Below are 17,281 nucleotides of genomic sequence, written 5' to 3'. Positions count from 1 at the left end.
GGTGAAAAGTGCGAAACCAGCCATGTAAAACACATCAATCCAATGCCTGAAATATAGCCTTGGTGAGAGCTAAAGCAATCTAGGCCATGCTGCCAAGATGGACATAATATTGAAATGAAATTTATTTTCCTCAACAGAAAAGTGGCCATTTGACATAAGAGTGGGCTATAATTTCATGAGAAACACGACGGTGTGTTCAGTTTTATCGTAACTTTAATCATTCTTGCATGATCTTTTCTACCTCCTGGGTAAATCTGATGAAATGAAAAGTGATAGTACTTTCAAGTTTAATTCGAATGTTCTATTGTTCGGCTCGTTCGAAAATCCAACAGTGAACGATAAAAAGCAAGCAACTAATTACGTGAGAATGATTCAGGCCCATAGCTAGAATTGATCTCTGGGGGGGGGGAGGCCTCATGGTTATCAGGGAGGGGGCTTTGTAAACCAATTCCATTTTTCAAGAATTTAAGTATTAAATGAAGGTAAATTATGTGTGCAGGGGGGGGGGAGTCATTACGTTACATAAAATTTATAAATATCACACAAATACTAAATTTTTCTACATCTTTTAAAATATATCTTGAAGTGTTAATTGATACTGAAATCATCCCTTACACAATCCATACTGCTTTAGATGATACAGATATTTATATCACAAGAAAATGAACAATATTCAATTACAGTGCCTACAGTGCATTCCATCCCCGGCCGAATCAATGAAGCTCCCCTTCCTTCCCAAAACTTGGGAGCTGTTGACCTTTGATGCAGGTGCGAAGGAAATTTGCATGATGACAGTCATAGATTTCTGAATAAATGAAGGCTGCAACAGGGGCAGTGAAGTTACAGATAAAGAAGCTCCCCTATGAAAGAACTTACAAAGTTCTAAATACTTGCAGCTACTTAGACTTCAGCTCATAAACAAGATGAGCGAACGTAATAGTTGCTGTTCAGTGGTGGACCGTAGTGCCCTGGGACCCCTTATCATTGATGACGTCAGAGGGTAACGAACATACAACAATTAGCTACCCCCCTTTTGAAGTGTTTAACAATTAAACCAAAATTAAACTACCTTATCACACTATAGCTAAAAATCTCAAATAATCTGTAACACTTAACAGGTCTGGACTATGTGGGAAATTTGTCTCTGTTCTTATTTGAATATGAAAAGACTTGGGCCCACTTTGAAAATATTTGGTGGGAAGTTACATTTTAAATACTACACATAAAACTAATGTTAGTAGTAAAAGTTCATGAATTACCAAGTTTTCTTGTTTGTGTGGCAACAAAAAACAGACTGACCGAGCAATTGAATCTTCCTAGTGGATTCATAACTACAGACAATTTATACTCTTGAAAGATTCCGACAAATGGTACATCTGTAAAGGTGTGAGATGAGAGATATTTTTTTTCTATTTTAGGCAATCTACAAGCAAGTAACTTAATATGGCATTTCTGAGAGCCCACAGATTAAGTTGCAATGGCCTCTTCAATTGAGCCAGTATGCCCTGCTTATTATCGCATATGTTACTGGGAACCCTCTCGACAATGTTCCACATGAAAATAAATAAATAAAACAATCGTGAAGTTATTTGTGGTGTCCTCTGACTCTTAAATTATGTACAGTAACTCTATTGATATGTATTCTAAGTTCACCCATCAGCAGTTTCTATTTAGTGCTCACCTCAGTGAATTTAGAGTTCAAATTTTGTCATTGTTGACCTACATTTTGTCTATTTCGATTTCGACACTATGTGTTGAATTTCTGAAATTATATAAAATTTCAGGAGCGGGGAAAACATTGCGGGGCCTCTACACCCCCACCCCCACCCCCTGAATTGCGGGGGTGGTCGCTACGCCACTGCTGCTGTTGATGTTCTGTGGAATAATCCTTCAAGTTGTGAGCTTACATATTTACTCTTCACTGCAAACAAATTATACAAAATAGTTTTACCTAATACCAGAGGGAGCTGGAATGATTAAAGTCATGACAAAACTGAGCACACCGTCACATTTCTAATCAAATTCTAGCCCATTTTGATATCTTTCCAATTAAGAAAATTAGGTTTACTCAACGATTATGGCCATCTTGGTACAATTTCACCCACTCACATTTCAGGCATGGGATTAGTGTGCGTCAGCCAGTCTGTTCCACACTTTTGACCCACCCTGTAAAGTTGAATTAATGTACAATTTTATTAGCGTCTCCAATTTCTGCATAACATAAATTATCAGTAGCATGTTGAACCTTGTTTGTTACATCGAAGCCTTTATTATATTTCAGGTCTTTGCCATCAGGAATTCGCTGGTTGAAATATTTGTCTCAGTTTTACTATAGCAATGAAGCCTTATCAATTTTGCAATGGAGAGATATTAAGTCAATTGGTAAGAAACAAATGGAATGGAAATTATAACAATTACAGTGACTAGACACACATACTAACTGTTAATAGAAAATTCAAAATTTTGGATCCAAATTTAGTAAACGAGAACTTTAGGTTGATACAGCTAACAATATCTAACATTTCATGTGTAAACTCTGTGCTTATTTGTCATGTGTTGTATATTTAGTATTAGAATTAGGGTTAAAACATGGTTCCAATGACTACAACTATTTCCTTGGTGCAACAAAACCAAAATGCAGGTCAGACAACAGAGAAAAAGTAGTTTGCCTTCCTTTACCATCCTGCCACATCCAACAGCCTAACTAAACCCCTCCAACCACATAGCATTACTGTAGCTCACAAAACTGACTGTCAAAACAGGCGGCAAGCTCAACAAACACAAATGATACCCTTCCCCCAATAATGCAGTATGCAGATCCTTAACCTTTAGAGGCAGGAGCTCTCGTGCACCTGACTTTTGAAAGGATACAGCATCTTTTCAAACTTTCCACGGAGTACAAAAAAAATCGTAACTCTAAAACTAATTGTCATAGACAGATGAAATTGTTTTGTTTTCTTTCTTACTTCAAGACAGGGCTTTTACCCGAGGTAAAATTTACATATTGTGCATCACAATAATTATTGTTAAAGGAAGAAGAAGAAAGTTGATTTTTCTAAAATGACACAGTGTCCCCTCAATACACCGAAGTGTATGGAAAAATGTAGTATGTAGCGGTGGTACATTCCTACATCCGTGCCAAGTTTCGTTCAAATCACACTGATATGTCTTGAGCGAAAAATAACTATTTAAAGCTGCAGTATTGCCAGCTTCGGGACAATGTCAGGAATTTCGCTTCTAGCATTCGCCCTATGGACGTTGGATGGACCAATGAGGGAAGCACAACAAAAGATCACTCTATGAGGATATGTAATGCATGTGCTGCAACTTTGGAAGAAAAAAACCCTGGAAATTACAGGTTTCGGAAATTGTGCGTAATTACGGAAAGTTTTGAACTTGGGGCCTTTGACCCCACTGTACTGTAAAAACAAACATGTAAGGTGTTACTGTGGGCTATTACTTGTTTAAATGTTGTCATAAGTACGATTGAAACTGCTGTCAAAACAGGATAAAACTGCTAACATTGGTGTTGCCTTCTGAAGTTCCATGTGAATGTGACACCATTACTGTATTAACTGATGCACTACAGAGTTAATACATCTTTAAGCCTCAGCTGGATGTTGAAAGGAAAAGCGATTTCAAGAGTGTCGTTAGTCCCTTTCCTAACAATAGTACGAAGAAGTGCGAGGGAGGCGTTGGCATCGCTGTCTACCAATTTCCCTCTGTCCCTATCAGACAACTCCCATCTTCGCTGCCGACTTTCTGCAACTGGTCTCACGTATCCCACCAAATTCAAACCTCTTCTTGGTCTAGCTCCGTATTTAATCTTCTAAGGCCAGGCAAGGTTAAATGTTTTCGTTGTTAGAGTGTACTTATGCTGAGAGATTTAAACTAACAAGCCTCCCTAACCAAGAAAGCATTCTGCGCTTACGTCAGATGAAATATGGTGCGATGAACTATACCCTTTCATCAAATTGGCACCACAGCTACAGCACCTTGTACCCCAGGTTTTACGATCTGGTAGGGAAGAAAAGGAAGAGTGTGTGTGTGGGGGGGGGGGGGGGGGCATTGAGGATTGAATGGTTGTGGTCAGAGTACTGCAAAGTCTAGCTTTTGCCTACCCGTGCTTCCTGCCCCGTGAGAACAGGTTTACCTGCTCGCCTGCCCACAGCAACGAGTCGACTTGCATCTTTACCCGGGTTCTGCATCTTCAAGGTACCTGGGCATTCAACAAGACCCAGGCACCTGCAAAACCTGCTGGAAGGAAACAGCCCTCCAGCAGCATGTCGTTCCAGGCATTTCTTCACCACGTGGACAGCTGCAGCCAGTGTTGCCTACTTATGTAGCTCCAAAATCCTACGAAGTCCTAGGAGCTCTCTGCTCCAAGGAGAATTTATATACTTCGCGATTTCAGTTCATTGTAAGCAGTTTTTATCTTATTGCCAGGAAATGCATGCAATATTACAGCTTCATTTATTTAAATGAATGATCGGGCAAAGAAAAAACTCCTCATTGAAAACTAATTGTTTTTCATTACATGGTGTCTTAACCAGGCACACAGTGGCGCAACCACAGGAGGCAGGAGGCATTGCTCATTAACTTTCGACGAAAATGAAGTCTAGCGGGGTTGGGCAAGGGGGGCAAACATTAAAGTACAAGAAAAACTAGGCTAAAGGATACTCAAGATGGAATTAGTTTTCATATTTTTCTTGTATTATTCCTTCCAGACGGCAAAGGGCACCTGCAGAGGGGAATGGAGGGGCAATTGCAAGCCCTTGATTTCAAATTTTATGAAAGTAGAAATATATTATAGTATATTATACCGTCTCATCAAGTTCAATGCCGTAGCTAGGGGGTAGCTGAGGTCAGCCCTGGGAGCCGAACGATCTAAATGAAAAAAGTTTTAAAACAGAGAATGCCATGGCGGCCCAATGCCAACACTGCTATGAGATTGATTAATTGATTATGTAATGTATTTAAATATGCATTAAAGAAACTTTGAATACGTACACAATTTAGTGTTAACATGTTGCATATGTATTTTCTTATTTTACGTCGCTCCATGTTTCATATGTGAAAAGAAAATATTTTACATGCAATATGAACATTCGGAATGCATTTATCATGCACTTTCTTTCCTTCAAAAACAGTTTGTGTGCTTGGTTTCCATTATTAGCTAATGTGAAATTAAGATGTTGAAAAAATATTTCAAATCCCTTGTTTCAACACAAATGTGTTAGAACCGACTTCTACCCACCCCCTTTTTGCATGATTTTTGAGAATAATAATTCCTTTGATGTTACTTTACTACTATTATTGTTGTTGTTGTTGGCATGTTTATCCAGATACTTGCCCCTCCAAAAGAAAATTCGTGGTTGCGCCTCTGCAGGCTCGTAGCCAGAATTGATTGGCAGGGTGGGGGTGGGGGGCACTCATGGGTTATCAGGGTGGGCTTCATAAACCAAGTCCATTTTCAAAGGTTTAATAGTATTATATGAAAGTAAATTATATGTGTGTGTTGTGTGTGTAGCCTAATCATTAAGTTAATATAGACACAGAAAATCTAGAAATATTGTTCGAATACTTACAATATATTTTCAATATCTTGCCATTCATAGCTGAAGCAGAGAGAAAATATTCTAATTATTACCTGCTACTTTGACTTCGGCTCGTAAATCAAATGAAATCATTTTACACCTATCTGTTCTTTGTATTCTGTGAATTTAGTAAGTTTTGAGTAAAGTAATATCTGCAGTCTACATTTTCACTCGTCACTGCAAACAAATTTTACAAAGTAGTTTACCAAACTTCAGAAAGGGGGGGGAGGGGTAGGATAACAGCAATGCCCCTGGACCCTGTCTGGCTACGGCTCTGGTGTTCGCAGTAGAACAGTGTGTTGCTCTACTCGCGACCTCGACGTTGAACGTGACATGTTCCAGTAGTGCCCTGGATTATTGGTTGTTTACGACATATTCTTATGGAGTCTATGCCACGGAAAACCTATTTCAATGTGTGTGGGGGCAAAGGTAGCAACATTCTTAAATCTCATTTCATTGGCGATGTGGCTTTGAGTTCCCTTTCTAAGTAGTGGAAATCTATTGCAGTTGGCAACACTGCAGACAGATGCGACCGGTGGAGTTCCTACTCGAAGCAACTACGTCATGCAGAGGGAGGGGCCTGCAGTTGATGGAAAGAATGAACTGAGACCCACTAGGTATCGTAAGACTGCGGGTACCCGGTGGGTCTACAATGCCTGCCAGGAACGATCTGGGCAGGTGGGCAGACAAGCTGCTCAAGCAAGGGTGTTGCGCAGGTTGCATGCCATTTTAGGAGCGATGTTTTGCGAATGGGTCTGCTCCAGGTCTTTAGTTGTGGTTACTGGCAGATGTGCCTGAAACATGTTTTCTTCATAGTCTCGAGCAAGTTTTTCCAACTTGCTTTGAGCAGCCCCTTTGCGCTGTGAAGTAGCTTGTTTTAGGTTTGAAAGTCCCAGGTGTAAGTTGGTGAGGACAAGGGGTTTGGGGGATTAATTGCCCCCCCCCCAAATTTTCAGGCTATTAAAAATTTAAAATTTACAAGTTAAGGATATTTTTGATAATCTCCTGCGACATAAGGAACAACGAAAAAAACAGTAGTTTTTATAATTTATCAAACACAACAGTTATTTAGTTAAATAGTTCTGGATGTTTTTTTTAATAAGATGGACAACTTTTTGATTCTCTTCCCCCTGCAAACTTGTCCCAAGTTCGATTATGCCCTCCCCTCTCAAAATATAAGCCCCACGATTATTCGAATTTTTGTATCTTATGTTCCAGTAGTTTTAGATATCGATAAGTGTCCAGAATGGATGAATGCATGTGAACAGTGCATAGAATATTTCTAGGGGAGGGCAATAAGCAAATACCCATAAAGCATTGACATTTAATAGTAGTACAGGAGTAAAAATTTAGGCAACAAGAAGGTGGTGTAGAAAACAGAATTCCCCACTTCATCTTACAAACATAATCTTGAACGAAACCATTCAGCATTTTAAACATCTTGTAATGATAGGCTCCCGGGGTTCAATTGCCACAAAGGATATTGTGGAGTGGTACAAATTCCGCTCTCAACAGTTGGAGTAAAAAATGGACTCATAACAAAACATTGGAAAAATAATTTTCAGTTATTGCAACTCGTGAAGCAAGGAAAAGAATAGGGAATGAATGCGAAACGTAATTAAAAAAAAGTAGAGCAGGGACTTTTATATAGGGCATTAGAAAATTGACTGATATTACTAAGCTTTAGTAACATGATTCATTCTAATTTATTTTCTTTGACATTCTGTTACCTTTCCACGTGCTCATCCCCCAAGGGTATGTCATCCCTTTGTGAAGGCATCCAAATATCAACCTATCTTCCACGTAGTACAATTGCATGTAATAGACTAACAGGACTCTTGTCGTCTGGAATCATAGCGAGTATAATCCTCTGTGGGAATTGTGTGCTGTCCATTGTGTTTGTGATTGTCATCTCATCTTTTCATCATTCATCACCATCTTCGCAATTAGCCAAAAGTGGGAGACACGCGAAATAAATCAGTTGATTCATTCATAAACAAAGCTTTCATTATGTCAGGACTCTCCGTAGTGAGAATGTGAGTCAGTCTGCTACTCAGCTTGCACTGAGGTGGTTTACGATCATCACTGACAGTAAATAGGCTTAACATATTGCGATATTTAAAAAATGATAATGGAGAGATAATAAAAACCAAATACTCTCCCCGAATAGGACTGCCAAGAGGTCGGTGGCAATATTTCTCAACAGCCACCCCCCCCCCCCCCCCCGAGAAAAACTTGTTTGCAATGGCCTTGTATTATAGTAAAGGCTAAATTGGGATACGCATTTTTCTTTTAAATTATATGTATAAGGAATTCAAGAGAGTTGTTAACATCGAAAAAGTGTCAAGTTATTTCCCTAAAGTTGAAACTACAGCTAATTTAACCCGAAACAATAAAATTTAAATATTTTCAAATTTTTAAAACTGTCAGGAGAAATAAAAGTAAAATTTCATCATTTTTTTTCCTTTTACGCCTGAAGGCACTGTACTGTACAAATTCGCAACGTGCATAATTACATAAAAAAATATTTTCTGGTATCATTTTTTATTCTCCCTTAATTCACTATTGTCCCCAAGGCTCTAAAATTAACTGATCTGAACTGGAACTCTATTAGAATGATATATTTAATAATGTAATTTACATATCCACTGGGTGGGAAATAATTATCCCTTGTTGGGATGTATCATTCACAACCAGAGGTTGGGACGGTTTAAAACAGGGGTGGAATCATCCTCAACCTGATCCTTTCAAATTCCACCAGGCATTAAAATGGATACATGTAGACCAGGCACGTATATAGAAATATGTTTCAAAGGGGAGTTAAGTGTCCCAGGAATAGTAATAATAATAATGTTTAATTTAAAATAATTAAATTAAATCAAGTTAATACTAATTATAATACATAAATTAATATTATATTATTACACGATTAGGTAAAAATACTGTATAAGAATATATCAGTGGATATTCATTACGTAGATTACCTGTAGTTAAGATCGGAATAATTTACATAAAAACAAGTGCCCTGGCAATGAAATTAATGTCAAATAGACGAATAATTGAATATTTATCGAATAACAAAAATGATATTACATGTAGTTGGAAAAAGTAAGTTTTTGATTAATATTTTATGCATATTATTTTCAGTAATAGTGTACATAAATCTTCTTTGTAATGCCATTCAAAGCTGTATGATCCCAATATAATCCTTTCGTTCTAAAAAGTTCAGAGGAAATTAATAACCATAGATTATGCAACAAATGTTAATATTTTCATTAATTAATTTTAGTACTTGGTCAGTCTTAAAGGGGTCCGGACCCCTGAACCCTTCCTAAATATGTCCTTCGTGTCCTTCAAAGCCATATGATCCCAATATAAAAATAAAAACTCCCACCTTTAAGTCTTTTGTATACAATATTTCAGGTAATTCCATTTGACCAAAAAAAAAATCACATGCATTTTATTTTATCCATACCCAAACAGATAACGCTGTATTTTTCACTACTAAATTTTAGTACTTGATAAGTCTTTCGGGGGGGTTCGGACACCCTGGCCCCCCCTAAATACGTCCTTGATGTAGACCTATATTTGTTCACAATTTCCATTAAATCCCTAATGAGTGCAGAACTGGGCCCCAAGATCTTCATATATTTTGGAATTATCAGTTTTTAAAATTATCAAAAATTAAGTAATAATAATTATAAATATTCCAGTAAGAAACAGGAAATTCATGTGTGCTGTTCTAAAATGGAATTTTCCATGCCCCCACATTGTTAATTTTGTGCTCACGAAGAAAAATGTTTCTGCGCCGCTTTTGCTTGTCGGAAGTGCTTGTGCAGTTGTTAACATTAAAACAAGGAGTGAAATCATCTATATCAATCTAAAAGATAATCCACAAGAACAATTGCCCATACAAAGCGGATTTTATGTTGTGTGAAAGCACTGTGCTCGACCCTCACTTATTATTGGCCAGCAAGCGATACTGAAAATGAGAACCAATGACGTGGTGCCAGAGATTGAGTAAGGGGGCAGTTACATCTCACGTTAATACGTCAGTTTAAATTGCTGATTTTTATACTAAATGATGTTTTGAATTCATGGGGTGCAAAGAAATTTAGAATAATTTCCCTACTCCACACCACGTGCATACTTGAAAACGTTGCTGTCTTAATACGGCAGATTTTCTTTTTGCTGGGATGAACATTGGACTAGGTGTGTGTCGGGTAGGAGGGGGGTGGGTGGGGGTACACACGCGTTGATTGTCTTCGAGATCGTTTTATACAACGAAAATAATATTTTTTATTTAATTTGAGTTTCAATAAATTAATATAAATTGGTACGAATGTTTGAAAACTTCCCGCCTGAAAAGATTCTGTGAGCTCTGGACTTTCGAAGTATTTATAACAAATGAAGTAAAGAAAATAAAATGTCAAAATAGGAATATTTGTCCCTTCTTTTCTACATTTTATTCAATTCAATTACTGCGTATATTTATTCCCATTATTGTGCTTAAAGTATATAGAAACAAAAGCAAATAGTTTTAATCACAGAATAATTGAACGACGTAACTTGCCTTCTTCCTTCACATCAGACTCAAACTGGCGTAATTTGTGAGACTAATAATCTTGACGATTCACTGCTTCGACTTTCAAAACTGTCAGTCTTGTTTTTTTGAAAGGAGCCACTGAAGTTCCCCGATTTCATAAAGGTCTCTGTCCACTTTAAACTGTAGGTCCAGTCCCGATTAGTCTTCCTGTGCATAAAGTGGACTTTAAGCAACAAATCAATCAAGATTAGTCAAAAGCAGGCACGTATCAAGAAATATATTTCGGGGGGAGTCCGAACCAAGTCTCAGAAATTATAATAATAATATAAATGATGAAATTAAAGTATTCACATTAGATTAATGACATTAATTAAATATGTAAATTAATTAATAATGTATTATTATTATTATTACCTGAATGGGCAAAAATACGGTGTAAGAACAGGGATATAACATGACGTATTCATTATCTAGCTTAGGTGTAGTGTAGTTAATATCGCAAAAAAATGAAATTGGAAATGAATGTCAAATAGATCAAGAATCGAATATTTATTGAATAACAAAAAGCATTACTTACGTGAAATTTAGGATTGAACCATTAAATTGTGCAATGCGGAAGTGCGAAATCTTCTAAATTTCACGTGTAATTTTAAACCGTGTTTACCGCAACCATCATGAACAAAAAGCATGTTAGTACCAGTGTGCATAAATCTTCTTTGATACTGGCCTTCACAACCATATGTTCCCAATATAATCCTTACCTTCCAAAAAGTTCGGCAGAAATAAATAACCTTAGATTATACAACAAATACTAAAAACTTATATTTTCGTTATTAATATCAGTACTCGATACCCTCTGGCACTGGCGTACGAAGAATTTGAGATTATAATTATATTTTCCTATATATTTTCTTTTTTTGGGGGAAGCGCTGAATTTGTGAACTTGGATGATGCATTAACAGTGGTTCAGGAACATTTTTCATCTGTAAGGTACAAAATTTGTCCTCCATATTATATATATATACTCTGTTGTGTGTGTGTTTTTTTATATTATACACACACACAAAGTTGGGGCATTGAAAATTCAATTTTAGAAGAGCACACACAGATTTCCTGTTGTTTTTTTTATATAAATACTTTTTTTTAATGGTTATTTTAAAAACAGATAATTATAATTCCGAAACATATTAAGCTCATTTGGAAGAGGATGAAAAGGAAAATCAAAATTTTGAAAGTAGCGAATATATATTAATTATAATGCAGGGTGTCATTTGAAGGCACAATAGGAGGGATTTCCCCCAGTCTTGTTTTGAAACATCAAAAAACTGGTTAGGAGTGACACATCTCAATCGGGGATAATCATTTCCAACCCACTTGTAAACAATATCATACTTATGGTGTTTCATTTGAATTCAGTTAAGTTTACGATGGCATAGCTACATACAAAAATTTCTCGTTATGCAATTTATGGTGACTGTGTGCAGTGATAACAATTTATACGGGTCTGTGGGGCCCAAGCCCACCCAATAATTTATGTAAAACAAGGTAAAGTGCTCCCCTGTGCATAGCACCACGCCATGAAGGCGTATAGGGGGTAACGCCCCACACTTTCTTGATCCGGTCGTGAGTGGGGGTGATGTGATCAGCATCACGCCCCTGACTGCCTTTACCAGTGGAGGACGACACCCCTAGCGGCGGGGGAGGCTAAAGGAGGCTGGAGCGTGATGCTTAAAAACCAAAGGATAGAGAATGAAAGTGAAAATAAAGATTGATTGATTGATTTGTGGTTTTAAGTCCACTTTATGCACAGAAAGGCTAATGAGGGGTGGACCTACAGTTTAAAGTGGGATCCAAACCACTGTGCCATATGCCTCCAGTGAAAATAAAGAGGAAAGACAGACTAAAAGAGGAAAAGGAAGAGGAAAACCAACCAAAAGAGAGTATAACAACACAGGGAGGGGTGGATTGAGAGAAATGAAGATAAACATTTCTCACGAGTGTGAGAAAAGGAACAAAGAAAAGAAACAGTACAGAACGATAAAGAGATAAAGGAAGAGAAACAGAGAAATCTATAGAAAGAGAGAATGAGAAACAGAAGCAAAAGGGAGAAAGTGAAATAGAGAAGGAGCAAGTGGAGAGGGAGAGAAACAGAAGGGCAAGAAATTAAGGAAGCTCGATATCTGAAGAGCCAGGGAGAGAAAATGGAACAAGACCTAATCGTGAAAAAGATACTATGGTTTTACACAGAGAGAAATAAAGGAGTTATAAAGAAAAGGGAGTTTTCTGTATTACAAGTTCTAGACTCTCCCAAGTCTCATTCCAGCTCAAACGAGGCGATAAACTGAAAAAAATAAAAAATCGCCCTAGTTTAGTGTAAGCGAAATTTTAAAATTTTACTCGCTAAACTGCTGGAAAAGGAATACAATTCAATTGTATTCAAAATATTATGCACCATTACCAAGGAGGGCCTACCAGATGGCTTAATGGTAACACCTTGTAATCAGAGGGCCATAGGTTCAATAGCAGTTGAAGGCACACCGATCCCGAAGGAGCAGTTTGGATCCTACTTGAAACTAAATATTAAGATTTCTGACTTTGATGCACTGCAAAGTCATAAGTCCTATAGGCTCGAATATCAGATAATGAATGAATGCTTCTACCAATGCCAGTCACTGTTCAAATTGAAGGGGATTCCCATTTTCCCCAGCCTCTACCATCTTCCGAGTAACAAATTTCCCCTTCATAAATTTTCTGTTATTTTTGTATAATTTGTCTTTTAATTTTTAGGTTTATTTAGCGACGACACGTCAGTCAAAGTTGTCTATTTTTACACAAAATATTACATTAATTTTTTGTAGTAAGTCCAATGTTATGCACAGATAGGCTAATTGGGATTGGACCTACAGTTTAAAGTTGGACACGAACTCGGGACCCCATGATTACAAGGTGATGCGATCACTATGTGATTGGCATTAATTTCATATGAAATTCATGATTTGGAAATAAATTTATTAAAATTTTCTTACTCTACACGAAATTCATACAGAGCATTACAGTTCTATTAAATTTTGCACGTTATAAGTTTCATAATAATAATATGCATTATGATCATAATATAATGAACATTAATTTAAATTTTTATTTTATTATTTACTTTGAGCCTCAAGAAATTAAAATAAATCAGTTCTTTGGTCTCACCACGGTGCAAAAGATTTAGTAAGTATTTATAATTGTATTACGTAAAACCCCTCCCGAGCAGCACATGACCGGTGCCGCAGATGGGAGAATACACATTCAGAGGGTTGCTTGCCCAGAAGCGACAGCAGCGCTACAGCACCTTGAATAACGTAGTGTGGAAAACGACCAAGAAACTGGTTCCTGAAACAATGACAACATAGATGGCAGTGCAATCCGTACAGGTGCTAATTTTGTTATGAAAGTAATGTGGCTTAGTTACTTTTTGGAATATATTGTGTAGATTTGTTTGTCTTGAAAGGTGGTAAGTGAATTGATGGAAACAGTTATATTTGTGGAGTGATTTGCAGTCACAAAATGGCATCAATTTACACAGAAAAGTAACATAAATATGTTTTATGTGCATCGCAATGTGAAGCTGGACGTCGAACGTTGGATTGTGTACATGAGTTTATTTTTGTATGCTAATAAAATTTATCTTTTTGTTTGGGAACACTAAATATACAAATACCCTTTTTCTTTACTTGAACGATATCCACTAGAACAACCAGGCACAAAACAGTGGGGACCATATCTTCGAGACATGGTGGTAATATAACTCAACCAACGCGTTGTTTACATTTTTCCAGTAAGCGGGAAACGAAAAGTGTCATATTTCACGCTTGCGAGTTTTTGGGTGGTAAGTTAGACAACACGCGAGCGGATGTAAATCAGATCTTTGAAAAATAAACGAGTATTGTCTGTGTGAATTTCTATAAAAATAATGTTTGTGACAATATCAATGAAGCTTTCAGGATAATGCATACACAATATTAATTCTCGTGGCAATTGTCATATTACGAATTACGAGTAACAATCCATGCCTATGTTTTCTTCCGTATTGTTAATAAAAACTCAAGGACAGGTCATGATCGACGGTACAGAATGTTCTTTAATATTTTCGCGACTACTGTACCAAATATCATAGCAATTTTCTGATACAAAGAAATGTTACAAGGAAAAGAATCGGATGTTGCAGCAAAAACTTCATTTACTTCCATTATAAGCAGAAGAATGCCATGCACCTGTACAGACACCAGCGCCTCTAGCGGTATCATTTCTGAGTGGAACCTGCCAGGGGGGCCAGAACGGTCAGTGTTCCTCACTACACTGTAGCAGCGCCATAAGCAGAAAATCCTTGAATTTCAGAAGGCGTGGGAACTAAATACTTGTCTTTTTCATAATAAAATTATGTAATTTCTGTTGAAAATATTGTGCAAACGTTTGGAATTATCTATATAAATTCCCAAAACTAAGATCCACAATATTGAACTTAAACAGTATCAAATTTTAAAACTCTTCAAACGCCCCATTTAAAGCTGCTTTTCAGATCCCATTAATGCTATTTTTTGTACGCCAAACTAGAACCCCAAACTGATTTTTTTGAATCTACATCACTTCGTGTATCCTTCTAGAAAAGCCTTGTAGAGTATCGCCGAAATTGGAAGCATATGTTAGGAGATTTTGTCAGCAGTTTTCAGCTGTTGAGAGGAACATCCAGCCGAGGCTTAATGTTCACAAGCCATTTACATTACACTTCAGTTACCATGACAATACACCAACATATGGTAAAACACAATTTCCTTCATGTCACATGACCATCAGTTGGCAAAAATCTTATTCAAGATTTTGAAATAACATGCAATTTATTCTCTTCTATGCAGTTTTGGAATTGCAACTGGAAATTGTTTGATGCTCGTGTTGAACATTTAACAATAAGTATAGAATACAATCTACTGTATCACTGTATCCAGTTATTAGCATTTGATAATATTAACGCTTTCAGTGTCAACACACTCATTCTTGTGTAACCTTGTAACCAGATGTTACTCACTTCAATGACATATAAATAGGACTAACAACAATGGGCTAACAACAATGACTGTTATATTTATCTTGCCATGAACATGTACTTACAGAATGCTCCAAGAAGCCCTCACTGCCATGCTTGAGTTCAGGATCAGAGGTGTTGGAAGAGTCAGGGTTTTCGGAGAAAAACTTGCCGAGAGATTTTTTGTTGCTGGTAATTTTCTATGTAGTGCTTCATACTATAGGTTATCTAAATGTGTGGAGACGAAGTAAAAATCAACCAGCATACTAAAAATATCCACACATACACAGAAGTACATGTGATTGCTGTAATTTAGCAATAAATTTTCTTTCAAACAGTACCTACTCTTTATTGTGTATGTGCATCACTATTCCTATTATGAATGTAAGTTTCATGAAGATTATAAATCAGAACTGTAATACAGTACTTGCAATTCCATGAGAAACAGAAATGAAATTCAAAGTAATTGTATGGCATCAAGTTTGAATTTAAAAAATTTAATTGCGGCATCAAGCTTGAATTTAAAAACTGACAAACTTAATTGCAGGTTTGATCCTAGTGAAATCGTGGAAGCATTCTTTATAATTTAATCAGTCCATAAAAATTCCTGACTAAAACCAGACTTTCAAACACATCAACAGTTGAGTCTCTTCATACATGATGCAATTGTCGACAGGTCACCCCACTTTCATTCCACAAACATGATCCTGTGCAAGTCACGTCAAAGCTTGGTTCAGAACAGTATGCAACACAAGGTAAATTTTCATCCACTGAGGATATGGTGAAACTGGACCTCCAACAAAAATCATGGAACTCCACAGTGGAACGGTCAAACGTGATTGTGAAAATAAAACACTTGCATTCATCTTTTTGAAGTGTTGAACAAATATAGAAACCCTCTGTTACTGCTGTTACATTTAGTTTCTACAATGTTGTGGAATACAGATTTCATACTACAAACTGAGGGCTGTCCTATATGCAAGAAAATAGAGAAAAGTTCACGTGTGTGATTGCAAGTTTGTACAATATTTCTTTCATTCAGCATTTACAATAGGTGGCAGTACTGTTCCATACTACAAGAAAAAAAGGATGAGCCTATGTGAAGTTTCTGCTGATACTGACCTGATATAAGATGGCAAATGTTCCATGGAGAACCGGATGGTCCATTGACCTTCCCCATTTATGTATGTACATTGAAACCCCAATCTTACATTTTCCTGAGTGAGAGTGAGAGTGAGAGAGAGAGAGAGAGAGAGAAGAGTATTATAGTGGAACCCTGATTTTATGTTCCTTGGTTTTACCTTTCCCTGTATTATACATTCAATATTCATGGTCACAATAGAGGAAAATGCTATAAAAGTTTCCCCAATTTTAAGTATATTCAGTTTGTTCCCGACAAAAAAATTCAAGGTTCAACTGTATACCTCTATAGACATAAAAAAGCAGCAGAATTTTGCACCGAGTTACCTGTGTGGGATTCTGTCAGTGCTACTGGGACGGGATTTGTTGCCTTGGAAAAATATCAACTGTACCCAGTTCCACTCAGGATAGAAAAAAAAAAGGTAAAGTGCTCCCCTGTGCTTAGCACCATGCCATGAAGGCGTATAGGAGGTGTGGGGGTAACACCCCACACTTTCTTGAACCGGTCATGAGTGGGGGTGATGTGATCAGCATCACGCCCCTGACCGCCTTTACCCCCCAGGGTTTCCCCCAGGTACCCATGTCATTCGACGCTGGGTGTCTCAGCATAGAGACAAACACAATTCCGACAATGAAAGATTAGGCAAATCCAGGGCTGAATCGGTTAATAGAGGAGTACGCCAGAGACTAAAGCTCAAGTACTGGTTGAACATGCATTTTTGTTTGTGGATCAAAACCACTGCGCAATTTGCCTCCACCATGAATTTAATTCTGAATGCCTTGATTTACATAGAAACATGGTTTGCCACTAAGATGTCCAAGGAACTTTAAACGTGAGGCCTCCCAATGGCATAGTGGTCACTTTGTAACCAAGGGTTACCAGGTTTGATACCCGGTGGAGGTACGTAGTGGTTCAGATCCCACTTTAAACTG

At 37.3% G+C, this 17,281-nt stretch overlaps 1 protein-coding gene across 1 annotated transcript in view; it reads left to right on the top strand.

Annotated features, from left to right (window-relative positions):
* The window catches only part of LOC145987074 (protein white-like), a 60,665-nt gene extending 45,119 nt beyond the window's left edge, over positions 1 to 15,546 (top strand). Inside the window, exons 15-16 of the mRNA XM_083121532.1 lie at positions 2,282 to 2,382; positions 15,297 to 15,546. Coding sequence (XP_082977658.1) covers positions 2,282 to 2,382; positions 15,297 to 15,478 — 283 coding nt within the window. The 3' untranslated portion in view covers positions 15,479 to 15,546. The remainder of the gene's footprint in view (positions 1 to 2,281; positions 2,383 to 15,296) is intronic.
* The last annotated feature ends 1,735 nt before the right edge of the window (positions 15,547 to 17,281 follow it).

Source organism: Lepisma saccharinum, chromosome 4 (genome assembly GCF_977018435.1).
Source record: "Lepisma saccharinum chromosome 4, izLepSacc3.1, whole genome shotgun sequence".
NCBI lineage: Eukaryota > Metazoa > Arthropoda > Insecta > Zygentoma > Lepismatidae > Lepisma > Lepisma saccharinum.
Note: the sequence above shows the minus strand (reverse complement) of the source record. Positions and strands in the feature narration are given on the sequence as shown.